Source organism: Pipistrellus kuhlii, unplaced genomic scaffold (genome assembly GCF_014108245.1).
Source record: "Pipistrellus kuhlii isolate mPipKuh1 unplaced genomic scaffold, mPipKuh1.p scaffold_m20_p_6, whole genome shotgun sequence".
Taxonomy (NCBI): Eukaryota; Metazoa; Chordata; class Mammalia; order Chiroptera; family Vespertilionidae; genus Pipistrellus; species Pipistrellus kuhlii.
Genome location: NW_023425562.1, coordinates 3171677 through 3198646, shown reverse-complemented (window position 1 = coordinate 3198646; position 26970 = coordinate 3171677). Strand labels below are relative to the sequence as shown.

The 26970-nt window shown below is 43.9% G+C and overlaps 1 protein-coding gene across 3 annotated transcripts in view; it reads left to right on the top strand.

The window, feature by feature from the left end:
• LOC118707513 (desmocollin-3) overlaps positions 1 to 26680 on the top strand; it is a 38253-nt gene extending 11573 nt beyond the window's left edge. The window contains exons 5-16 of one of the 3 annotated variants that reach the window (XM_036417906.2): positions 1689 to 1844; positions 2942 to 3086; positions 4650 to 4816; positions 7958 to 8092; positions 8958 to 9143; positions 11987 to 12243; positions 12349 to 12491; positions 14070 to 14294; positions 17135 to 17359; positions 18397 to 18518; positions 21839 to 22087; positions 24465 to 26680. In XM_036417906.2, the coding sequence (XP_036273799.1) occupies positions 1689 to 1844; positions 2942 to 3086; positions 4650 to 4816; positions 7958 to 8092; positions 8958 to 9143; positions 11987 to 12243; positions 12349 to 12491; positions 14070 to 14294; positions 17135 to 17359; positions 18397 to 18518; positions 21839 to 22087; positions 24465 to 24662 (2208 nt within the window). In that variant the 3' untranslated portion in view covers positions 24663 to 26680. Of the gene's footprint in view, positions 1 to 1688; positions 1845 to 2941; positions 3087 to 4649; positions 4817 to 7957; positions 8093 to 8957; positions 9144 to 11986; positions 12244 to 12348; positions 12492 to 14069; positions 14295 to 17134; positions 17360 to 18396; positions 18519 to 21838; positions 22088 to 24343; positions 24380 to 24464 lie in introns of those variants that run through there. The other 2 variants (XM_036417907.2, XM_036417904.2) reach the window with 2 other exon arrangements.
• The last annotated feature ends 290 nt before the right edge of the window (positions 26681 to 26970 follow it).

The window sequence follows — 26970 nt, the reverse complement described above, 5'->3', positions numbered from 1 at the left end:
GAGCAGTATTTTATTGTGTCCACGTACTGCAGTGTTTTGTTTTCCCCCAAGAGAGGAAGGGAGAGAGGCTGTTAGCCTCCCACACGCACTTCACAAGGAATCAAACACACCACCAGGGCATGTGTGCTGACAGGGGATCAAACTTGACACCTATCAGTGTCCGGGACTATGAGCCACAGTGCAGCCAGGACGATGGCAGCTTTCTATCCACTCACTGCTAAGTAGCCATGCAGGATACCAGCTCCCTCCGAGAAGCTGTTTCCTCAGCTCCCGCCTCTGCACACACAGCCAGCCCCTGGCCGAGCCTGCTGGCTGGATCTTCAGTTCTATCCAGAGTCTAACACTCGTCACCACCTCGCTGCGGTGCCAGCCCAGCAAACTGTCACTCTCCTCTGAATTACCGCAGCGACTTCCTAAACCAGTGGTTCTCAACCTTCCTAACGCTGCTGCCCTTTAATACAGTCCACCCGTGGTGGTGACCCCCAACCATAACATTATTTTCGTCGCTACTTCATGACATAACTGTGATTTTGCTCCTGTTATGAATTATAATGTAAATATCTTAGGTGGCCCCTGTGAAAGGGGCCTCGGCCCACAGGTGGAGAACCGCTGTCAGGGGTCACGTAAGACCATGGGAAAACACAGATACTTACATTACAATTCATAACAGTAGCAAAATCACAGTTATGAAGCAGCAACGAAAATAAGTTTATGGTTGGGAGTCTCCACCACATGAGGAACTGTATTAAAGGGTCGTGGCATTAGGAAGGCTGAGAACCACTGCTTTAAATGGCCTTCCTGTTTCTTCCCTGTGCATCTATCCAAGTCTAGTTTTAACAATTGTCAAGTATTATCTTTACAAAATGTAAGTCAGATGTCATCTCTTCATCTGACGCCAAGCAAAAGGGCCCCATGACTGCATCCCCCTCCATCTCCTCCTCCTTCACCAGTTTCCCCAGCCTCAGCGCCTTGTTCCTGCTCCTGGCACACCCGCCCTGGTCCCACTGACTTCCTGCTCCCTCCACCAAGAATCTTCCCTGTTTATCCTAGAGCCCATTCTTTCCATCTTTGTCCCTCCCCTCCGCAGAGACATTGCAGGGGGCATCCCCTTCTCTATAGACGAGAGTCCCAGGAGGCCTCACTCTTGCCAACCATCAGCATTACTGTTCTTTTCCTTCTTTGCCAAATCACACAATATAAAGTTATGCCCATTGCGTGTAGTTAGATTTTCTTTGGTTTCTGTTTGTGCTGAACATTGTTTTCGTTAAATTTGAGCCATTAAAAAAACCTTTTGCCAAATGCTTTTTACGCTTTGTGTGTTGATGAAGTGACAAGTGATGGTTTTATTAAAGTTGTCTCTTTAAAATAACAATATAGCCCTGACTGGTTTGGATCAGTGGATAGAGCATCAGCCTGCGGACTGAAGGGTCCCAGGTTTGATTTCGGTCAAGGGCATGGACCTTGGTTGCAGGCACATCACCAGTCGGTGTCTGGGAGGCAGCTGATCGATGTTTCTCTCTCATCGATATTTCTGACTCTCTATCCCTCTCCCTTCCTCTCTGTAAAGAAATCAATAAAAGTATATTACAAATAAAATGAAATAACAATATGAATACATAAGCTGAATTTTTAAAACACGAGCATTTTAACAGAATTTAACTTCTTATGTCTATGTTTTTTCCTTCCAGGTTCAGTCCGATGCAGCCCAGAACTATACTATCTTCTACTCAATCAGTGGACGTGGTGTTGACCAAGAACCGTTAAACTTGTTTTTCATAGAAAAAGACACTGGAAATCTGTTTTGTACTCGGCCGGTGGATCGGGAAGAATATGATGTTTTTGATGTAGGCATTTGATGGGTATATGTGACTTTAAATGACTGAACTATGTTTCATCTGGTACTCTACTCTTTCCTGTATTTTGGCATTCTCTTCTTAGAGGGCATCTGAAGTAAAGGAGATAAATGTGGCAGTACTTTGGAATATTTATACTTTTTATGTCAACTTCTGGTAGTGGTATGGTTTTCTCTCTCCGGGACTTGGCCACGGTCTGTCCTCTTCTGCTCTGATCGCTTCTCTTGTCTTCCTTCCACTTATATGCTCTCTGACCATGTCTGAGTACTAGCTACAAAAGCAAAAGTCAGAGACTAAACTCAAACAAAGTTACTAAGCCAGCGTGCTGACGTGGATGAGCTTACAGTAGCTGGGGAATAACTGAGACCATATTCAGTGTAATGTGGTCAGTGCTGTGGGGTCCTGTGATCATCCATGCGGTGCAGGGTCTATTATTCCCCAAGAAAAAAGGGGTGTTCTTCCTAGAAGAAGGAAGGGATCTGGGTGAACAAATGTGACTGATGTCCACCACATGGCATTTATCAGTTTTTTGGTTAGAAAATTATCAACTCAGCATTGTAGTCACATGCTGAATCAGAATACATTCTATTTGACATTATAATGCTCTTAATTACATAGCAACACAGAAACTGGTAAGTGGATTTTGTTGGAAAAACTCATGTGATCCATGAGGTAAAACAGTGAAAGAGCATGGCTGTGTCAGGGTTGGAAACCACTGCTTTATTTGGGAGAAGTGGGGATTTTTCCCATTCCCGAGTTTGTCTTCTCAGCTTCCTGATGGTGGAGTGAATGCAGACGATAATCCAAGCCTCTTATTCACATCGAACTTCTCAATCGAATACACAGGGTTGCCCACGACTTCCTTGTACTCTGAAACTTTATTTGAAGTGCAGACATTTCTACCAATTGCTGAATAGTCTTTACTCTATTTAGAGTGTTTCTCCGTTTGATACTTGGATGATTAAAAGAGAAATTAAGTGGTTTATTCTTGAAGATATTTGTAAGGCAGGTGGTGGATAGAGCATAGTGTCTCTCTTGCTAGAACCTTATACCAATGGCCTCTGACCTCACTTCTCTCTGTCTCCCAGCTGATTGCCTATGCGTCCACCGCAGACGGGTACTCAGCCGACTTACCTCTCCCGTTGCCCATCCGAGTGGAGGATGAGAATGACAACCACCCCGTTTTCACAGAGCAAGTTTATAGCTTTGAAGTTCCAGAAAGCACTAAACTGGGTAAGATGATATTTTGGGGGAGAAACTTTTTTGTGAATGTTTTCTTTGGCCATTTATATTATCGTATATAATAAAAGGGTAATATGCAAATTGACCAAACAGTGAACGACCGGTCGCTATGACACACACTGACCACCAGGGGGCAGACGCTCAATGCCGGAGCTGTCCCCTGGTGGTCAGTGTGCTCCCACAGGGGGAGTGTCGCAGGAGCCACTAAGCTGGCAGTCAGACATCCCTTAAGAGCTCTGGACAGATGTCGTGCACCGGGCCTCTAGTTCTTTTATGAAATGTATGTTCATTTCCTTTGTTCTTTTCTTTCCTTTGGTGTTTGTATGTTTCCTAATTATTTATCTACTTAAAAGTGTTATTTACATATTAAGAATAGTAACTTGTCACTTTGCGAATATTTTCTGTCAATTGTTTCTTCTCAATTTTACTAACGCTCCTTTAGACAGTAAAATAGTTCAGGTCTTTCATTTAGTTAAATCTACCCGTATTAGACCTAGAATAGCCTTTTCCCTTAAGGCTTTATGGTACATTTCAGAGTAAAATATATTATGTTAAATATGTTTGTGTACATTTTTTGAGATAACGAGTTTTTCATATTTAAGGCCAGTCATCCCGAGATGAGATTGGACCGGTATCTATTCACAGAATACATTTAATCCATCAAACACTAACAGTGAATATCTTAGAGAATAGTAGAGGAGCTTTATGTATTAATATGATACCAACTACTTCTAAAGGCAGATGGCAGTTATTCACGCTATGTACCGTATTTGGTTTTCATACTTTATTTCATCTTATCATTATGGGGGTTTACCAATATTCTCCCCTCCAAGCAGAGGACATGCAGAACAGAATAGGCAATTTGCCTTTCAGCATAACCATTATTGCTTGTCTCATTTTTGGTTCTTATAAGTATATTTCCAGTAGGACATGATCTCACTCATCTGGGGGAAATGGTGAACAACATAAGCTGATGACCAAGAACAGACCCAGAGATGAGGAGCCATGGGTCAGGCTGTCGGACCTCAGAGGGAGAGTGGGGATAAAAGGGAGAGATCAGCCAAAATCAGTTTGGCTCAGTGGTAGAGTGTTGGTCTGCAGACTGAAAGCTCCCGGGTTCGATTCCGGTCAAGGGCATGTACCTTGGTTGTGGGCACATCCCCCGGGGGGGATGTGCAGGGGGCAGCTGGTCGATGTTTCTCTCTCATCGACGTTTACTAGTGGGGGGGTGGGGCATTTTTAGGAAGGGGTTTGGGATGGGAATGGGGAGATGAGGACAAATATGTGATACCTTAATCAACAAAGAAATTTAAACAAAACAAAAAAACAAAACTAAAATCAGCATAGGTATTTTTATTGGGTTTTATTTAGGGAGGTGTTGAAGACAGCCACTGGTGATACAGTTTTTTAAAGCTCTTCTTTCTAATGTTTCTTCTCTTAAAACTACCACCTTCTGACTCCCATCGTTATTGTTAGCACGTGAGAAGGGCAGACACTCCTAAGCGTACTTCACAAGGCTGCAAAGGGAACACTTCTTTGTTTTTTTTACACCAGGCACTTCCGTGGGGCAGGTTTGTGCCACAGACCGCGACGAGCCGGACACGATGCACACGCGCCTCAAGTACAGCGTCCTGTCGCAGACGCCCCGCTCCCCCGGGCTCTTCGCCGTGCACCCCAGCACCGGCGCCCTCACCCTGGTGGCCCAGAATCTGGACCGAGAGGTAGCTTCCTCGCTGTATGGGCGTCTTCCTCCCAGGGCTGGAGGTCCCTCTGCTCCCCCGCCCACTGCCCTTGGCTCTTCCTGAGACTGAGTTCTCATGTTATTATTCTATTTCGGCGTAAGATAATAAGAATTCCTGACTATGTAATCTGGTGTGTATATGACTTCTGTTTCTTGAAGCAAGAAAAGCCATAGGGAATGGAAATACAGATCAACTGGCATTTAGAAGGGGGGGAGGGACAAAACCCATTTCTTATGGAAGTTATTATTATCAGTATTTTTTTTCTTGTGTGTGTCTAGTGGGTTCTAGCTCCATCAAGGACCCAGTTCTTGGAAAGGACAATTCGTTTTGTTTTATTCATGAGGATAGCCCATATCCAGTTAGAGAGATGTCTGTTTCTTTTTTCTTTTTAAAATTTGATTGTTGAAAATGTTATGAGCTTTTTATCTAGAAAGGATTAGTTGAGGTAAGGTTTATTAAAAATATGCAACACTATTTGGATAACAGTAATAGCATATTGTGATATATATAGTATGCTGTATTCAAATGCTTTATGCATAATTTTATTTGATTTTAATAGTTTCCTTGTTTGACTAGACAGGTGTTACATTCAGCCTGTAAGGAGAAATGTGACAGTTGGAAAGATTGTTGATTGAGTTGATTTTGTTAGCCTATATCTAACTAGGCCAACAAAATCATTATTGACGGCGCTGATTAATCAATTTCATATGTAAAGTAGTTTTATTGAAACACTCAAATGCTTCCCACTGCAACTAGAATAACCTAAGTATAAGGATCGATATGAGGGGGAGAGATATTAAAAAGAAGACATCAGCCAAAACCAGTTTTGCTTAGTGGTTTACAGTAGGAATTAATAGTTCATATAGTCCGGCCCTCCAGCTCTCTGAGGGACCGTGATCTGGCCCCCACTTTAAAAAGTTTGAGGACCCCTGGAGAGTGTTGGCCTGTGGACTGAAAGGTCCCAGGTTCGATTCCGGTCAAGGGCATGTACCTTGTTTGGGGGGTGTGCGGGAGGCAGCTAATTAATAATTCTCTCTCATCGATGTTTCTAACTCTCTGTCCCTCTCTCTTTCTCTCTGTAAAAAATCAATAAAATATATTAAAAAAAAAAAAAGACATCAATGTGATATGACGCCAAAAAAAAAAGGGAGGGATAGTGAGAACTTTTAAAAAGAAATCAAAAGTAGAACAGATATTTCATTATTTTTTTAATGCATTTGTGGCATTAGAGACTTTATATAATAAAGCACATAATGGTAATAATAAATGGGAAAATGTGAAGGGAACAATATGAACCTTTTTTTTTTCTGTCTGTTTAATATGTAGAAATAATGTGATAATTAAGTGAAAACAAGGATTTCTCCTCATTGTTTCAGACTGAAAAATGAGACTCAGGAAAGATAATTTAAGGATACAAAGCTTATAAGATACAGCTTTGGGGGTGGGAGGGGAATAGAAGGGTAAACCCAGGTCTGCTTGCCTGATCAGAAAAATCCTCTAACAGAACTTTATGGGGAATAACAGGAAATAAATGAACTAGAGAGGTAAACACACAGAGCCTCTGGGTGGAGCATTTTGGGGTGGGGTGTTGAACAATGTAGAGGGAGATAAGTAAGAGGAATCTGAAAATGAGACAGGGAAATAGCAAAAGAAGAAAACTTAAAACAATCAGTGGCTAAAGAATAGTTAGACAGGAGAGAAAGGCAACTGAGATGGTTGTGTCACAAACTCATGTCTCCTCACCTTCAACACACCAGCTGTGAAATCCATTCCCAGAAGTCTCGGTGATTTCCTAATTGCCAAGTCCAACTTAAGTCTATGTCTGTGGTCAATTCCTGAAACTCCCTTTCCTTGGATTTCTTGTTTTTCTCCTGCTACTTTGGCTTTTTGTGTTTGGTGTCCTTTGCTTAGTCTTCTTCCCCTTTATTTCCTCAGCCCTTGAAATGCTATTGCTCTTTATATTCTCAAATCTCATATTCCACCTCTTCTAGCTATCTATTCTTGCCATAACTTCAACCACTGTCTACACACTGGTGATTCCAGATTGGTCCTGACTGTGATCTCTCCCATGAGTAAGGGCCTCATACCACGGTGGCTTCTGGACCTCTCTCTTTAGATCTCCCAGAGGCATGGAATATCCTGTATATGCCAAAGAAAACTCCTTGCCCCTCCTTGCGAATTTGCTCATCTTCACTTCCTCAGAGACCTGCCTCTTCTCCTGAATTTTATGTTTGGGTTGGTGATACCCATGTCTGCCTATCCATCCAAGTAGGACACCTGTACATCATTGTCAACCCTTCTTTCCCTCTTCACTTGTGTACAGAATCTGCTCTCATTCCGACTCCCACCTACCTTCCCTGTCACCTTTATTCTCTGTCCTCACTGCTCCAGCCTCTGATTAGGACCACACGTGTTAGACTGTTTTAGGAGTTCTTTAACTGGTTTCTTCAGCTTCCAGATCAGCTTACTTGAAATTCTGCTCAACCTTCTTCAAAAATATTCTTTCAACAACTCAAAATGCTCTTAAATTGTGCTACCTCTGTGACTTCAAGACAGCCTTTCTCTTATCACCTGCTATGTAAAGCATAAGTCTGTGGTTACAGCGCTCGGCTCCTTAGAGGGTCTTTAGGACACTAGGCCTTTTACTTTGAGGAAGAAGGGAGCTACTGGAGGGTTTCAAAAATTAAAGCTTAAGTCTAGCCTGGCTGGTATGGCTCAGTGGTTGAGTGTTGACCTATGAACCAGGAAGTCATGGTTCAATTCCTAGTCAGGACACATGCCTGGATTGCTAGGTCAGTCCCCAGTAGGGAGTGTGCTAGAGGCAGCCAATCAATGATTCTCTCTCATCGATGTTTCTATCTCTCTCTCCCTCTCCCTTCCTCTCTGAAATCAATTACAACATATTTTAAAGCATAAATCTAATTTCTTAGTATAACTCTTTGTAATTTAACTTCTGCTTACCTTTTCAGCTTTATCCCTGTCTACCAGATTCTTAGAGTATATGCACATATGGAAATAAAAGCATGAATACACACAAATAGAAGAGTATACAATTAAAATGTCACTTATAGATCTAAACAAAGTTGTAAAAAACTAATTAAATATTTGCTTTGTTTTAAGGTTGTAGACAAGTACGAATTGATAATGAAAGTACAAGACATGGATGGTCAATTTTTTGGATTGGTGGGTACCTCGACTTGCAGTATAACAGTAACAGATTCAAATGACAATCCACCTGTTTTCAGACAAAATGCTGTAAGTATATTTCCAAAATCTATCCCTGTCTATTGGCACTTGTTATTTTATCTGAATTAATAAATATTTATCATGCCTTGAAATGTATATGCTTATTTTTTTAAATAAAATTAAATAGTAGACATATAAATCTATCTTATTTGTTCATAGTATTATTACTTTTTTTAAAATATATTTTATTGATTTTGTACAGAGAGGAAGGGAGAGAGATAGAGAGCCAGAAACATCGATGAGAGAGAGTCATCGATCAGCTGCCTCTTGCACACCCACTACTGGGGATATGCCTGCAACCAAGGTACATGCCCTTGACCGGAATCGAACCCGGGACCCTTCAGTCCCCAAGCCGATGCTCTATCCATTGAGCCAAACCGGTCCCGGCTTGTTCATAGTATTATTTATATTACTGACCTTTTGTTAAAGATCTGTAACATTAGTCTTCATTTGTGATGAAATTCTTTTCATTCAAAAGATGTCTTCCTGAAACAATACTATTTGAGATTCATAGTTTTAAAATAACCTAGGGAAAAATGATAAGAACAAGTGCTTTTGGAGTAGAAGATATATTTTACTTTTTTTGTAAAGGTTTTCTTTTTCTTTTTTTTAAACATATTTTATTGATTTTTTACAGAGAGGAAGGGAGAGGGATAGAGAGTTAGAGACATCGATGAGAAAGAAACATCGATCAGCTGCCTCCTGCACACGCCCTGACTGGGGATGTGCCTATAACCAAGGTGCATGCCCTTGCCCGGAATCGATCCAGGGACCCTTCAGGCCGCAGGCCGAGGCTCCATCCACTGAGCCAAATAGGTTAGGGCATAAAAGTTTTCTTTATTACAATATTTTTAATGAGGCCTCTCCGTTTCAGTATGAAGCATCAGTAGAGGAAAATACATACAACGTGGAAATCTTACGACTGTCCGTGGAAGATAAGGATTTAGTGAACAGTGCCAACTGGAGAGCCAATTTTACCATTTTAAAGGGCAATGAAAACGGGAATTTCAAAATCAGCACAGACAAGGCCACTAATGAAGGCGTTCTCTGTGTTGTCAAGGTACAGTAATAATAGATAACGGACAACTTGGCAAGTTAACAGATTTTAATAAACTAATGGTTTCATCAGCTAAGTAGCTTCAGTTGAGGGAACGTAGTCCCTTTAGTCCTACTGTTCTCCCCGAGTGCCCGCCTTTCTTCTATAATTTATGTGCCAGTTATTAGTCTCCTAACATATGCTTGCACATGCTTACGTGTAAGGATCTCCATACCCGGATGGGCAGCTCATTCCGTATGTGGAGAGCTCCGATTCCTAGAAGTCTTTGCTGGGCCTGCGTTCCTCTCCTCATATCCCACATCTGTGTCCTGCGTTTTGATGCTGACCCTGCGCCGAACAGGCATCATTCTCTTGCGAAGGCTGTTATGCCCACGTGAGACTTACCTTCTCTAAGATGAACATCCCCAGTGCCCTTTAACTGTTCATCCCTTGAAACAAGCGAGCCTTTTATGGTCGGTGAAAGGTACATACGGTAATAATGACCTCTGCCTTTGTAGTAGCTATTCAATATATAATAATAATGAAAATGAAAACATTCAATAAACTATAGGATATTATTAGTACATTTTAAAAGTATTAACATAGCTATAATTTTTCATAGAAAAATGGCTTTCGTCTTTAAAGAAAAAATAACTTTTCTGGAACCGTCGAGCATGAGTCGATACAGGATTTCGCAGAGTCCTGGGGGAGCGTCCCATCTCAGTTTGCTTGTTGGCCTCTGTTTCAGCAGCAGCAGGGCATGTGGGCTTCACTTCATACAGAGGGCATTTCACTTCATACAACACTTCCTAGGGAGTTGTTAGCCTCTCGGTGCAGAATGGAGCTATTTTTGAACAATTTATTTCAATGGATGAAACAGAAAGACACCCCATGGTGGGAGAGAACTCATGCTTTTTTCATCCATCATTGGTTTCATCCCAGCAGATTTCTGGCCTCGCAGAGTTTTAAGCCACTAAGATAATAGCCGTCTGAAGCCTTGAAAAATGACATAAAAGATTCGGAGGCTTTAGTGAGCAGGTGGCCCCAGCTGGACTAACTGCCCCTCCTCCCGGGCAGCTGCTGTTGCCTCAGTTTCCATCTACTTCCCGTCAGCAGGTGCCCCGCCTGTCTGCACGCTCATCCCAGCACACGTAAGGTGTGAGACAGTGTTCATTAGCAACAAACAAACAGATATCAGCTCATTGTCCCTCTTGACTCTCTAGTTTCTGGGATAGATAAAAATCAAAAGCACTTCACAGATTTTAAGATTCTGATATTCTCTTGAATTCTTAGTGGACTCATGATGAGGTTAGTTTCTCAGTCTAATACCTCGGAGTGGGAAAGGTTTGAAACAAAGATAGTACTCTTCTGTTTTGACTTTGTTCCATATTCAGCCAGAATTTTTTTTTTCTTTTTTATTAAATTTATTAGGATGATGTTCGTTGGTTAATAAAATTGTATAGGCTTCATGGGTAATATTGTATGTTTGCTACCCAAGTCAAGTCTCCTTCCATCTGCTCCCTTCTCCTCTGGCAATCACTGTGCTGTGGACCGTGTCTATGAGTTTGTTTGTTTTCCTTAATCTCTTCACCCAGCCTTGCAACCCCCATACCTTCTGACAGCTGACAGTCTGTTCTCTGCACCTATGAGTCTGTTTCTATTATGTTACTTTATTTTGTTTATTAGTTTCCACATATGAGTGAAATCATAGGGTACTTGTCTTTCTCTTGCTGTCAGTCAGGATTATTTTTATAAATTGAAGATTATCAAAGGAAAAGTGTTTCAACTTTTTGTGTAGAATAGTGTGTTAAAGGTTTTGCTTGATTTGTTACCTGAAAGTCAGTTATAGTGAGAGGATTGATTTAAACAATTTTAGAGGCTGGCGAACCAGTTAAGCAGCATAGAGTAGCAGAGCAAGTATAGTGTGGTGATTAAGGAAATGAACCCAAGCCAGACCACCTGGCATCAAACTCCAGTTCAGACGAGACTCTCTGAGCTGTGGGAAAATCAGTTCAACTCCTCTACTTTCTTGCTCTGAAAAAACGGGATAATTATAATAAAGCACCATTAAGCATGTTTTGTTACTCTTACTCAACTTTGTTTACACAGTGAGAATTTCTTGGAGTAAACTACAGACAGTGCCAAAGTACAATTCTCAAACTGTCAAAACATAATTTTCATAAAATTAGTGAGCGTGGGTAAAAAAGCTCTGCTTAGCTTTTAATGAAGGAACCAGCAAAAAGACAGCAGATTCCTAAGAAGAAATGAGATCCAGGATGGGTTTTGAGAAAAGAAGCTGAAAGACAATCGCTCAGTTATACGCCTGATAGAAATGATATTCATGCTTCAAAACACGTATTTGGAATACCTTTTCTATCAGAGAGAAAATACGAGTATTGCATCTTTTCAATTTTGTTTAAGTCAACATCTAATTTTATAAGAACTGTCAAGTGTCTGGGCCTAAGTCAATAGTAAATATTAAGTCAAGCAAAGTTCTATTCTTTAGTCAGATGACTGTTATGCTGGTCTGTCAGTGCACTAAAGCAGGGCCATACGACAGTGTCATTTTTAAAAATTTTTTTGCACTATCTCCCAGTTCAGAATACTATTTTTAGTGAGAACGAAGCATACAAGTATTTAAAGAATTGCTTTTTCATAACCCTAAAGCCCCTGCAGAGACTGTGGGCCGCTCTGGCTAAAGGCCTGGTGTATAACTCCTCCCTCTTCAGCAAAGGGCAGAAGCCAATATTGACCACCTGGAGGCAGGAGAATGTGGGCACTGTTCACGCTGACACAAGTCCCCATGCTGTTGGAGGCGCCAGATGTGTTGCCCACTCTGACTGAGACACGTGTGTTCCTTCCCAAAGCCCCTGGATTACGAAGAAAACCAGAAAGTGGTCCTGGAAATTGGGGTGGCCAACGAAGCCCCTTTCACCAGAGACCTGGCGCTCAGGACGCCCGCGAACAGAGCGGTGGTCACGGTCCACGTGCAGAACCAGGACGAGGGGCCCGAGTGCAAGCCCGCCGCCCAGCACGTGCGGATCCGGGAGAACTCGGCCGTGGGGTCCAGGATGAACGGCTACAAGGCCTACGACCCCGAGACCAGGAGCAGCAGTGGGATAAGGTACAGGGGCATCGGTGACCCCGTCCTGACACGCACTGAAAGCCATGGAGACAGCTTATTCTAATACCTGTTAGCCTGCTATCTGATGACGTTCTCTATTCACAGGTACAAAAAGCTGCATGATCCCAACGGGTGGATCTCCATTGATGAAACTTCGGGGTCCATCCAGACTTCCAAAATTCTGGACAGGGAGGCCGCAGCCCCCAGGAATGAGCTGTACAACGTCACAGTCCTGGCCATAGACCAAGGTAAACAAAGTCTGCCTCCCGTGTTTACTGAGAGAACCCGAGGGCAATGCGCCTTTCCTTGTGCAGCATTGTTCCTGTGATAAGTAGACTGAATGCTCGGAAATCGCCTTAAAGACTCTGTTCCAGCTCCTCTTAACCAATGAGGGGAACGCACTCGGAAACAGGAGCCGTGTCTGGTTAAAAACATGTCCCACGCATGGCAGGCAGTGAGGGCCGACCATGTTAGGGGACACAGGTGCGACTGAGGCCCAGGGCCAAGGAAGAGGCCCCCCAGGCTCTCCTGGAACGCTTCACGTCACTTTTGTGCACATTTCAAATCTATATTTCTTGTTGGAAGTATTACAGATGTCCCGCTTTTTCCCACATTGACCCTTTCTCCCTCCTCCCATCCCTTTCCCAGTCCTCCCCCACTGTTGTCTGTGCCCTTGAACGGTGCATATATGCATATAAGTTCTTTGGTTAATCTCCCCTTCTTCTCCCCTCCCCCCAACCGCCTTCTCTCTGAGAATCCTCAGTTCGTGCCATGCTTCCCTGTCTCTAGATCCATCTTGTTCCTCAGTTAAACTTGTTCATTCGACTCTACATGTGTGAGAGGTCCTGTGATTCTTATCTGACTGGCTTATGTCACATAGCATACTCTCCAGGTCCCCCCATGCTGTCTCAAAGGGTAAGAGATCCTTCTTTAAAAAAAAAAAAAAAAAAGAAAAGAAAAAAGAAAAAGAAAAAGAAAAAGAAAAGAAGGATAGCTGTATAGTATTCCATGTATAAATGTAACTTTAAATTGAGACTCTCAAAAGCCTAGCTGACTTTTAGGTCAAAATGATTCTTCCTTTGAATTCTGCTTTCTAAAGTAACCCGGAACTTATCAACCCTGTTTTATCTTTAAATAATTTGTGATGCTTAAAAAATATCTCAAGGTATAGACACATCTCACCCAAACTGAACCACAATCCCTGGGTGGGAGCCTGGACATCATCTGTTTAAAAACTGCCTCGGTGGTTTTAATGCGTTCTGAGATTGGAATACTTTTTCTGTGGTTATGTCACTTCTCAGGGGGACCCAAGGAAATGGAGTTCAAATTCAGACCTTTATTTATTTTTTTTGTTTGGTAATAACTGTGGTAAAAGTTTATGGGCAGTTGTGTCTGTTATTATCAATAGTAGTACTCATGATGTGCAGGTTTCATTTACCCATATACTAGAGGCCTGGTGCACAAAATTCATGCAAGATAGGCCTTTCTTCCCCAGCTGCCAGCACCCGCTTCCCTCTGGCACCTGGAAGCCGGGCTGCTTCCCTCCTCCGACTGCCCAGGCACCTGGAACCCGGGCTGCTTCCCTCCAGCTGCTGGCAGATACCCAGGACCTGGGCTTCCCTCCGGCCCTGGCTTCACCTGGAAGGACGTCTGGTCTAATTAGCATGTTACCCTTTTATTATATAGGATGTTCTTATTTATCGTTTCTTTTAATAACCAGGAGTTTATTTAAAAACCATCCGATTTAGAATCTACTTGATTTTTTTTTTCCTTAAGAAACTAAAAAAGATGTTAAAAATCACACCAAACCTTTCCCTTCTTCCCAGATAACAAATCGTGCACTGGAACGCTTGTGGTGAGCATCGAAGATGTGAATGACAACGCGCCAGAAATACGTCCAGATTATGTGACAATTTGCAAGCCGAAGATGGGGTACACTGACATTTCAGCTTTCGACGCCGACGAACCTATCCACGGCGCCCCGTTTTACTTCAGCCTGGCAAACCCGACTCCAGAAGTCAACAAAATATGGACCCTCTCCAAAGTTAACGGTATTCACTCACACTCTCACTTAGATGCCCTAGAGCGGTGGAGAACGGGTGTACTTGGTTACTCACATGAAACATGTACCACTGGTTCGTATTAACATATTTTAAAAGCCTAACAGACTTTTGTAGGGGGCCTATATTATATATTGTACACAAAATGAGACATAATTTTCATGGTGGCAAAATCTTTTACAATGAAGACAAAACTGATTTGTTAAAATATCGGGCAGCTTATCACTAACATGTTGCTGCTTTTAAGCAGCTCCTGTGCGGGGAAGAGAGGATGGAAGGGGACAGTGTGGATGTGGTTGGGAGCCAGCTCTGGGAGTGAGGAGTCGGGGTATGGGCCAAGCACTCGTGGTAGTTTGGAAGGGAACATGTTGGGTATGGACAGAAGCCTGGTGCTGGAGCCTCGGGGCAGTGTCTGGGACTGGTTTCTGGGGAGTGTGGTCTGTCTGTGTTTCAGCCATGACTCACTGCCTCTTGGTTGCTAGGTCATGTTCTCTCGCGTACTTGGACTTTCCTGTAGGCTGTTCCTTCTGCCTAGAATACCTCTCTTCCCATATCTTATCTTGATATTAAGTCAAGCTAGTTATCGAGCATCTTCCACCTCGCAGGCACTGTTGCAGACCCTGGGATGTGTGTATAGAGATTAGCAAGGAAGACATGATTCCACACGTCTAAGAAGTCTTTCTGGAAGTAGAAGCAGGGACACTGTGACCTTTTGCTACCTTTTTTACAGTGCTTTTCAGGCGTACTGTCATCTGTTTACGTTTCTCCTGCAATGTACACATGAGTTTCTCAAGACATCCGCCATCTATTTTTGCATTTCAGTACCTAGCCCAGTGCTTAGCAGACAGTCATCATTTAATAAAAGTTTGTTGAGTTCCTAATTCATTGATATATGTGTGTGAGAGAAGGAAAACACTAGGGTGGTAAGGAAATCCGTGCTGCTGGGGTTCAGAAAGCTTTTGTTGGAGAGCTGTGAGAGCGGGCGGAAGGAAGGGCGGATCTGAAAGTGATGAGCCCATGGACCAGGCCAAGGAGAATGGCCTTCACGCTACTTAGTAGTGACCCCAGGTATGCACTGGAGTGTATACAGGCGACACTGTGTCCAGATTTATGTCGGAAACAGGTGACGAGGTGACACTCAGGAGGCAATTTGAAGAGTGCAGAGTGGAGTGGAGAGGAGAGTCCGAGGCTGGTGCGCTCCGGGGGGAGTGAGCAGGACGAGGGGCAGCGGGATGGAAGGGTTTTCCCTCAGGCACGGGGTGCTTCTGACGGGCCACGTGCACCCACGTGGCGACTCACGTTCCTCTCAAAGCTGCAGTGAGGAGGTGCAGCCAACATGTTGCCGATCCCCCAGTTATCACCATGCATGTAGGCACAGCTTAGAAAGCACAGACGACTCCTGTGTGTGTTATGCTCTGTCCGTCCACTCAGTGCGTTGCAAAAACTCAGCAAGGCTGTCATTGCAGTTGAAAATGTGTAGATCTTTTGGTCCATTGGTGATCGGATCATTAAACTAAGGTATCTAGACTGTTGGGGGAAAGATCACAGTTGACATACATGTACTGTTGTGATAGAGAGAGGGCTGTTTTTGTGATATTGATTAGCTTCTGGTATTGAGATTACTTCCAGAGGCAGGGCATGGACCACAAAGGGCCCACTGTGTTTTGAAAAATGTCCTTGTAATGAACAGGTAGGTACGAGGAGGTAAATGGACACGAAGATGTGAGCTTAAAACATCCCTTGTTTGTGACTGTGTGTGTTAATGTTCTATGAGTGTCATACACTGGCACTACAGAAAGACGCTTGAAATGTACGTTAAAAGTCAAGAGGGAAGGGTGGGTGAGGAGCAGTGGGAAGAGATTAACCAAATAACCCATGCACACAGACGATAGTGAAGTGAAGGCGGGGGTGGGGGTGGGGGGAGGCTGGTACAAGGTGGAGGGGATCAGTGGGGGAAAAGGGGACAACTGTAATACTTTAAACAGTACTGATAATTTTTTTAAAAAGCCAATCTAGCATTATTAGTTTGTAAAAAAGAGAATAAATAAGGAACTATGAAGTATTGTTGAAATGCAACTGGGTCACTAATGCCAAATTCTTTCCTTAAGCTTCTCTCTAAACAGTTACAATGAGCAACATATGTGCAGTAAGGTTAGTGCTTGGAAAAGTTGAAGATAGCCATCCATTTTTATTTATATTTACTAGAGGCCTGGTGCATGAAATTCGTGCATGGGGGATGGGGGAAGGTTGTCCCTCAGCCCAGCCTGCACCCTCTCCAATCTGGGACCCCTCGAGGGATGTCCAACTGCCCCGTTAGGCCCTCTCACAATCCAGGACTGCTGGCTCCCAACTGCTCGCCTGCCTGCCTTTCTGATTGCCCCTAACCACTTCTGCCTGCCAGCCTGATCACCCCTACCCACTCCCCTGCCAGCCTGATCGATGCCTAACTGCTCCCTGCCAGCCTGTTTTCCCCTAACTGCCCTCCTCCCCCAACTGCTTTCCCCTGCAGGCCTGGATCCCCCGTAACTGCCCTTGCCTGTAGGCCCGGTCACCCCCAACTTCCCTTCTATGCCAGCCTGGTCACCCCTAACTGCCCTCCCCTGCAGTCCTGGTCCCTCCCAACTGCCCTCCCCTGCTGGCCATCTTGTGGTGGCCATCTTGTGTTCACATGGAGGCAGCCATCTTTGGCCACATGGGAGCAGCCATCTTGTGTGTTGGAGTGATGGTCAATCTGCATATTACCCTTTTATTAGATAGGATGTGGCAGATAGCTCCTTACAAACAGGCGTGGTGAGACACATGTTCGTTACCTTGTAAATCTCTCATTGCAGATACAGCTGCCCGTCTTTCCTATCAGAAGAATGCTGAGGTGAAGGAATATTATATCCCCGTGATGGTGAGAGACAGAGCAGGGCAGTCTGCCACCAAAACCCTGCGAGTGAACCTGTGCGACTGCACGCACCCCAGCCAGTGTCAGATGACGGCGAGGAGCGCGGGGGCGTCTCTGGGGAAGTGGGCCATTCTGGCCATTCTGCTGGGCCTGGCGCTGCTTTCTTGTAAGTCCCCTTCCTCACCGAAACCTTAAGTACGTAGTGAACATCCGAGTGTGGGAGGAGGTCTTCAAAGAGCTATCTTGTCCAACCATCCCTCAGGTGCGAGTCCCCTTCACAAATTCCTCTCCTTTATTATCCCAGTTCTGATGGGCTTGTTCTGTGAGAGGAGCAGGATCCATTTTGAGATGAAAGATTGCAGTTTTGGGTAGAACTCTCTTTTTTTAACATACTTTCAGAGAGGAAGGAAAAGGGAGAGAGAGAGAGAAACATTTATGATGAGAGAGAATCAGTGATTGGTTGCCTCCTGCACGCCACATACTAGGGATCAAGCCCACAACTCAGGCATGCGCCCTGATCAGGAACTGAACCAGGGCCTCCTAGTTCCTAGGTCGATGCCCAACCACTGAGTCACACTGGCCTGAAAGAACTCCTTTTTTTTTTAAATGTTAATTTTCACCTGAGGATATTTTCCCCCCACATATTTTTAGAGAGAGTGAAAGGGAGGGAGGGAAGGAGAGAAAAACAAATGTGAGAGAGACACATTGATTTATTGCCTCCTGCATGAGCCCCCACTGGGCCAGGGATCGAACCTGCAACCCAGGTACCTGCCCTCGACCAGGAATCAAACTCAAGACCTTTTGGTGTGTGTGGCTGTCGCTGTATCCACTGATCCACACCAGCCAAAGCTTGGACAGAACTCTTGAACCTGCCTCAGATGGTGCTACGTCTGCCAATGTGGAATTTTATTTCCTGATCCTGGTTGGATCCGATTCATTAACAGCAGCAAAATCACAGTTATGAAGCAACAACGAGAATAATTTTATGGTTGGGGGTCACCACACCATGAGGAGCTGTATTAAAGGGCTGCGGCATTAGGGAGGTTGAGAACCACTGACTTAGAAGGTCAAGGTGATTCAGGGGACACCCTGGTTAGCGCCTGAATTTGTCTCCTGTGCGCCGAGGAGAGAAGGTAAACAAGAGATGGGTGTTTAATTCTATGGATGTTCAACTTTCCGTACCCCCGTTTCTCTCGCACGCAGCCGTGCTGCTGACGTTAGTGTGCGGGGTCGTCGGGGCCAGGAAGAAGAAAGGTTTCCCTGAGGACCTGGCACAGCAAAACCTAATTATATCCAACACCGAGGCTCCTGGCGATGACAAGGTGGTAAGTCATCTTACGTGAACGTTTACCTCCCAGCATCTCCCGTAACCTCTTAGCTTGTCCTCATGAAGGTAAAGTTATTTGGACATCAGGAAGCTTAGGGATGGTTCTCAGTGGGTAAGGTTTTGCAGGCATGAGAGTTCACATAACAAGTATATCCTGGCAGTATTCCAACATGCATGTGGTGGCGTTTACGTCCCTGGCTAGACCAGATGCGTTGTTTCAGTAGTCTTTCTCCCACTCTCTCCTGTTGCCACTTAAAACTTGTTTTTTGGGGTGGTACGTTTATTGTAACAACAGTCTGTTTGACTGCTCTCTGCAATGTATATTTCCAGAGATTATTTTTTTCTTTGACTATTTATAATAGGAAAAATCACTTGCTAAAAACTCTGAAGATAAATGAAGAAAATGTCCCAGTGTGTGTGTGTGTGTGTGTGGTGTGTGTGTGTGTGTATGGTGTGTGTGTGTGTGGTGTGTGTGTGTGTGTGGTGTGTGTGTGTGTGGTGTGTGTGTGGTGTGTGTGTGTGTGTGTGTGTGGTGTGTGTGTGTGTGTGTGGTGTGTGTGTGTGTGTGTGTGGTGTGTGTGTGTGTGGTGTGTGTGTGTGTGTGTGTGGTGTGTGTGTGTGTGTGTGGTGTGGTGTGTGTGTGTGTGTGTGTGTGTGTGTGTGTGTGGTGTGTGTGGTGTGTGTGTGTGGTGTGTGTGTGTGGTGTGTGTGTGTGTGTGTGGTGTGTGTGTGTGTTGTATGTGGTGTGTGTGGTATGTGGTGTGTGTGGTATGTGGTGTGTGTGTGTGGTATGTGGTGTGTATGTGTGTGTGTGTGTGTGTGTGTGGTGTGTGGTATGTGGTGTGTGTGGTATGTGGTGTGTGTGTGGTGTGTGTGTGGTATGTGGTGTGTATGTGTGTGTGTGTGGTGTGTGTGTGTGTGGTGTGTGTGTGTGTGTGGTATGTGGTGTGTGTGTGTGGTGTGTGTGTGTGTGTGTGGTATGTGGTGTGTGTGTGTGGTGTGTGTGTGTGTGGTGTGTGTGTGTGTGTGTGTGTGTGTGTGTGGTGTGTGTGTGGTGTGTGTGTGTGGTATGTGGTGTGTGTGTGTGTGTGTGTGTGTGTGTGTGTGTGTGTGTGTTGGAAGATGGGGCTGGGAGTTGGAAGATGGGGTGGGACTGGGAAGGTAAATCTGGAGTCTCTGACACATTGAAGGGTCTGTGGTTTCCCGGGAGAGGAAACTGGGAAGCACCTGGAGGGGGTGGCAGGAACAGAGTAGAGAGAATGTACAACGGCACTGGGCCCAGCTTCCATGTTAGTTTATTTTCAGTTCTCCTCTCATTCGCTTAGAGATATGATTGATGAGCATGTTTTTATAGTGACAATATTATACTACCAACATTTGAAAGTCAGGATGTTTTAGGTAATAGAAATGTACTGTAGCAGCACCTCGGAAAAAATATAGACTAGCAGTGCCACCAAATGGCTACTTCTCAGTTCTCTTTCTCCATCTTTTCCTAAGGCCGTGAGAGAGTAGGTGTGACTTTTATAGAACCAGTTCAGGTTCAGTAACTCATCTGAACTTGAAAATCCTCCATTTTAGTCAGAGACTCTGCATATTACATGTAGAAAGCTAGATGGCTGAGAAGACGGCATGAACTTCTCACCTGTGTTGAACTTCTCTCATTCCCTCTGTATCTCTCTCTCTCTCTCTTTTTTTTTTTTTTAAACTGGACTCGATTTCCCTATGACATTACCTCCTATTCCCTCAGCTCTCCGTGGAAATTCTCTTGGTAAAGATCACCGGTGGTCACTTTTTTTTTTTTTTTTTTTTACTAGAATTCCTTGGTGCTAACTCAATTTGACAAGTTCTCATCTTACTTTGAGTTCTTTTTCCTACTTTGATCAATGGCCTCTTTACCACACTCCTTTGCATGGCTTGAGTCATGCCTCCTTGGGTCCCTCTATTGGCGATTCCGGATGGATTGTCACAGCTCTAATGCCTGTATGCACCCCTTGGAATGGGCTTCGCTTGTGGTTTTATTCCCGGCCCTCTTGTCGTTTAGTCTACAGTCTTCTCTGGCTGATGGCATTTATTCCTGGGCCTTCAACCACCACTGTAGGGGGAAGGACTCCCCGAATTCTACCTCCAGTTCAGATGTCACACCTGAGCTCCAGATCCCCACATTTACGTACGCATCTTGGACGTCCCACAAGTTTACCAAGTCCAAAGTGGAATGGCTTACACCCATCTCCCCACAGCACCTCCTTCTTCCCTGTTTCCAGGTGAATTGTACCATCAGGCTAGTTGCACAGCTGAGCACTTAGCAGTTATTCCTGACCCTTTGCCACCGCCCCCATCTAACCACCACTGAGCTCTCCATGATGTTCGTCAACTTCTTTTATCTTTAATTTTTAAATATATTTTTCTCTGTTGATAGTATCATAGATATCTCCCATCCCCCCTCTTTACCTCCCAACCCGGAGACTCACACACCCGGGCCTTCACTACCCTCTTTCCTCAACTTCTTTTACTCACCCCTGCTTCTATTCTGGCGTAGGTCCTTATCATTTCCCACCTAGAATAATCCGTTAGCCTTCCTGATCTCCAGGACGCTAAACTCGACTTTCTTATTTGTCTTTCACATGATTGTCTAGAATGATTAAAAAAAATATGCTTCTCCCAGTTATGGAAGCCCTTCTTTGAGTCCTTGTAGGCTCAGGATCATCTACATGTTTCTGGCTGGCATGGAGGTCTTCATGCCCTCTGGCCTTTCATGGCCTTCCAGTTTTCTCTCTCCCTGTCTGAACTCTGTGTGGAAGACAGTCTCAACAGGCTGAAGGCGAGAACCCCCAAAGCATCCTTTGCTCTGGAGTCTAGGGCCCGGACCCTCCTGCCGGTGGCCATTCTCGCTCCCATTCCCAGTGAGAGTCCTTCAGCTCGGTTCTCCAGGCTGCTGCAGCAAACCTCTCTGGATTTGCACTCTGATGGTCCTTCTCTGTGCTCCTGTAGCATTCTGTGTTCACCCCTCTGTCAGAATAGTCACATTCCTCAAGTCATCATCTATGTCTGTCTTACTGGAGTAAGGACTTCTCGGAGCCACTGAACGCCATGGTCGTCTTTGCTTCTCTAGACTGAACACATCATTGGAAAGTGATAGGTGTCTTAATGAATGAATAAATGACGGAATGCGTGAATTAAAGGTTGAGTAAATGTTCTTTCTCCCTTGCCTTCTGGTGACTTGACTGGGAACCCATGTTCTCCCGAGATGAATGGTCTCATTTCATTTCATTTCATTTCATTTCATTTCATTTCATTTCATTTCATTTCATTTCATTTCAGTGTTCTGCCAATGGGTTTATGACCCAGACAGTCAACAACTCCAACCACGGCTTCTGTGGCACCATGGGACCGGGCATGAAAAACGGGGGGCTGGAAAGCATCGAGATGGTGAAAGGCGGACACCATACCCTGGACTCCTACCGCAGCCACCACCACACGCTGGACTCCCGGGTAGGACACCCGGACATGGACACCTCCAGATACACGTACTCCGAGTGGCACAGCTTCACGCAGCCCCGCCTGCGCGAGGTGAGCTTCCCTGGGCGACGCCCGCTGTTAAATGTCTGAGAGGAGAACAATAGGAACTTGAGATGAACATGTACACTGAGTGGCAAGATTGTTACGATCTCTGAATGCATAATTATCTGGCCACTCAGAGTGTGTGTGTGTGTGTGTGTGTGTGTGCATGAATTTGTGCATGGGTGGGATCTGGCCAGCTTGGCCAGGGGGAGGGGACATGGGTGGTTGGCCAGCCTGCCTGCTGGCCAAAATGATCGAGGGGAAAACTTGCATATTAGCCTTTTATTATATAGGATATACACTGAGTGGCCTGGGGATTATGCGTTCAGAGATCATCATAATCTGGCCACTCAGTGTATTTTTTAAGAAACCACTTCACCATATTCTTCATGGTTTCCTCTTTCCTTCTCACTCTCTAGTTCTATTCCCCTGCTCTTCAATTATGTTACATTATTTAATATAAAAGGGATTTTACTTCATCCTTCATATTCTCTTAATTTCTAAAATCTCATGACCCCTGCAGGTTTTTCATATCCCTCCCTGATGTTTCAATTTAGTTTTAGGTGAGTGTTTACCTCACAAGCTCTTTCAATAGAAAAAAAAATCTCTCATTTCTCACAATCACAAAACTCCCCAAATCAAATCTCCACTTCTCTGTGGAAACCAAGCATCTGTACACAATTCTAGTATCCATGTGGGACAATACAATCTGTCTGAATGGTTTTTAATGTACAAAGCCCCACGCAAGTGTAACGTGTGTCATTGAGAGATGACATAAGGGATTTTCAATCCCAGTGGCACCTTCGAATTCCCGTGGAGCTTTTAAAGAATGACGCTTGGCCTGGAAGATTCTAATGTTTTGGCTTGGCATTTTTGCCCCCCTCCCCCGTCCCTGCCAGAGCTCCTCAGGGGGCTCCCAGAGCAGCCCAGGGGGAGAAGCACTGGGCTGGCTGCTCCCTCGGACTGAGCTTCCACATCTTTGAGGAGAGGGTACCAGGGCCCTGAACACCAACACTGGGCTGGAAAGCCCTTCGTGCTTTGAGGGAAGGCACATGGGCCACGGTCTGTGATACAGCTGTAGCTTATCATATGTCCGTAGCATGTTTTTGTGTTGTTTTTTCCCCATGAAATCCAAGTGTTAATCTTATCCCCATTTCTAGAAGGTCAGTTTCATGTACTATTGGGGTGGGGAGAGGTGAAGCTTAAGAAGCATTCGTAGTGTGACCTCAGGTAATGGATGGGGGGCTGCAGGGTCACAAAGGAAGACGCTGATTACACAAGATAGGACAACGAGCTCGGGTTCGAGAGGGCAGCACAGGCGAGGAGGGGGCAGGCGCAGGAGTGTGGCTGGCCAGCAGGCAGGCCAGGGAGATGGGGAGGAAACCTTGGCTCCATCCCCAGGCCAGGGTTTTGCAATGTGAGTGACGCTATTTTAAACTTTATTGAAATGTTTTGTGCATTTCTCTTTTGTCTTGTTTGGACCATCTTGTAAACTTGATTTTGAAGCCAATCAGGTTATGCTTACCTACTTTTTTTCTTTTCTTTTAATGTTGAAAGTATTACATATGTCCCTCTTCTCCCTCCCCCCCTCCCCATAGACCACTTCTAACCTACTTTCTAACTGCACATAGTACATAGCGATTTTAATTAGCATCTATTGTTTGTTTACTATGTGCTGGGCAGAAAAAGAATATTTTTTATATTTTTGCTTTTTTTTAAAATCACCATTTATCCCTCCTATACCCTCTTCCACCTCCACCACCTTCTTCCCCCAGCAATCTCCACACTGCTGTCTGTGTCCTTCAGTTCTCTCGCTCTCTCTTTTTATTTTTCTCAATCCTCCCCCCCGCCCCCAAACACTCCCACCAGCGCTGTCTACCCACACTCTCTCTGTTGGCATGCACTCCTCCTTCGGCATTTAAAACCGGCCTCGTGAGGCAGCCACTGGCTAGTTCAGACTGGAGAAGAGGGAGACAGCACGATTCCCTCCTGGTTGGTAAGGCCAGAGGCGGGACTCCAACCAACCAGGCCTGTCTGGCCACTCAAGCTCCAGTGCCTACCCACCTGCGTGGGGTCCCGTTCTGCGGACTGGCCCGGCCTCAGCTATGCACTGTGGGGTGAGCATGGAAGGGCCGTGTAAATGTACTTATGTATGACATTTATGTACATCGTTTTACATGCGTGCGGGCTATCAGAAATGTGAACTGTGCTGACTTTCTGGTGTGGCTGTGACACAGACCAATCATGTGCATTTTTTGTGTGTAGGACTCCATTAGAGGACACACTGGTTAAAAATTAAACCTAAAAGGTAAATAACAACTATATTTCCTGTTTCTATGCTGGTGTGCGTAAAGCAGTAATGCAACGGCTTCGCTTTGCTCTGCAGAAGCTGCACCTGTACAACCAGAACGAAGACCACCTCTCCTCCCAGGACTACGTGCTCAGCTACCACTACGAGGGCCGGGGGTCCCCGGGGGGCTCGGTGGGCTGCTGCAGCGACAAGCAGGACGAGGAGGGCCTGGACTTCCTCAACCAGCTGGGGTCTAAGTTCACCGCCTTGGCCGAGGCGTGCACCAAGAGATAAACGTGACAGCGCACCCACCATTCCCGGGTTTGGCCTGGCATTCTGGAGGTTTCCAAAAGGGATACTGTCAAGTTCATTTTCAGGGTCTAAATATTCCCATATGACTGTATATGACTTTTTCTAAAATTTGAATTATGCTAATTGCCCATTCGTACTTTTCAAGCAAGTTACTGCGTATCCTTTCCCTCAGGTTCACATGTGAAAACCGATTTCACTTTCTTGAGAGCTGAGTCAATAGCCAATGAGCAACTCTTGTGCGAAAGCGTTGGAATCGGAGTCCATACAGGATCTGCTCTCCTTCACAGAAGTTATCCCAATGAGTATGTTGGGTAAATATTAGTCTGACAGTAGCTAAGCGGTGTTTGGTTGAATATGGCAGAGCTGAAATTCTGATGTTCCAAATTAGATTTCAGTGGGATAGGGTTATTTCAAACACGATGGCAAATTTGTTGGATTTTTATTTTTTTATTTTTATATTTTTAGCTCTAAAAGGCAGTAGTACCTAGTCAGTAGCCCCTACAATTTCTGGAATTCTGTTTTCTTCCGGTTAGCAACAGGATAATGAAGAGCAGTTTTATCTATTCGGTTGCCCTAATAAAGGTCTCAAAATACAGAGCCATAACTTTCAACTGCCCTAAAAAAGTGTGCACCAAAAACTTGTGATTTTATGCTTTCGCACATGTGTTTTTGTGTTTATAAAGGATTATTCTGAGGAATAAGTTTCCTCACTCTCAAGAAACAAAATTATATTCACTATATACAGTGTTATTGCCAGTATTGTAATGAATTTAAAATACTAAAAATCTTTCATTCAGATCATAATCCCAAATCTTAACTTTTTTTTTTCTTTCTGAGATTCAGGACTACTACTAAAAACTTGCCATATTGGGAAAGTGTTGCTTTTCTTCTCTTGAGCGTTGTACTTTTATATTTTCCTGTGCGACTTTAGCACATATGGCTCCTATGTCCTCTGTGGAAGTCATTTGAAATCATTATGCTTCGATGGATTGTGGGTAATGCCTTGTAATCTGAAAAAAAAAAAGAAAAAGAAAAAAAAAGACACCTCTCATAGTGATAAGTAGCAATGAGAACTAAACATGCATTTTCATTCAGTGCCATTTTCAAATAGAGCATATTACTCCATTTTAAGGCAGGTAGATATTACAAAATGTCAAGAATCAGAAGAATAGAGGAAAACTTAACCCCTAGGTGGAATTTAATGTCCTTTAAGATGTTTAATGTAAGACTTCCTAGCTTTGTGTTTGGGATACTTCAAGACAGTGACATTCCAAACGCCAAATGGTGAATACATAATTCATGCCAAATCTAATCACAGTGATGTATACTTGCTTCAAGTGACAATTTAAAAACTGAACTAGAAATATGGAGCAAAAGTAGTTTATAGTTGTAATGCAAATAAATACCATAGTAATTAGAAAATAATACCAATACAAGAATGAGCTGTGCATTTCACATACAACTATAAACTTTTATTTACTATCACCAACAGAAGGACATTTTGGAAGAAAAATAAACTTAACCTTACAAATTTTGCAGCTATGAATTGGGACCTATTCTCCCCGCCTCCCCCCTCCCCAAATTCTTCCTTAGACTGTGGGGCAGGAAGACTGAGTGAGCCCATGAAGTGGCAGTATGCTATAGGAATGTCATTTGAACTAACCATACATGTATGTGTGTGTGTATATGGGGACTATCATTTACATGTAGTATTCTTTCCTTATATGTGTAAGTTGGAAATTACGCTGTTTTAGTATTAAAAAAAATATCCTTTTAAGGCTTTCATTTTTTCAGCTCTTAAATTTTTAATGTAAATGGACAGATTGTTTTTTTCTTATTTTTACAAAGAAGCAGTTAACTGCCTGTATAAAATGCAGTGGTGTTTGCTATTAAAATAGTTACTTTACTTTTAAAGAAACATGGCAGGTTAAAAAAGCAAAAATTGGATGTGTGAAGTAATATTTACAAATAAAGGATGTAATAAAACAATGCTAACTTAATTTCTTGTCTGCTGTTTTCAGAAATTAAGTTATTCATGGTAAATATGTTATAGAATTGTGCTTAAAGCTGGCATGGAAAGAGAGATTCTCAGTAATGCCTTTATTGTATTACTGGAGAATATTTTAGAGAATGCGTAATTATCAAATTATCAATGCTATTAATATATAGTATGCTATTTGGGGAAGATTATCATTTGGGACAAATGATTATCATATCTATATCTATCAGTCTATCATCTATATATCTGTCTAGTTATCTAGCAATTGATTTTGAGTAAAGAAGGTTCGAG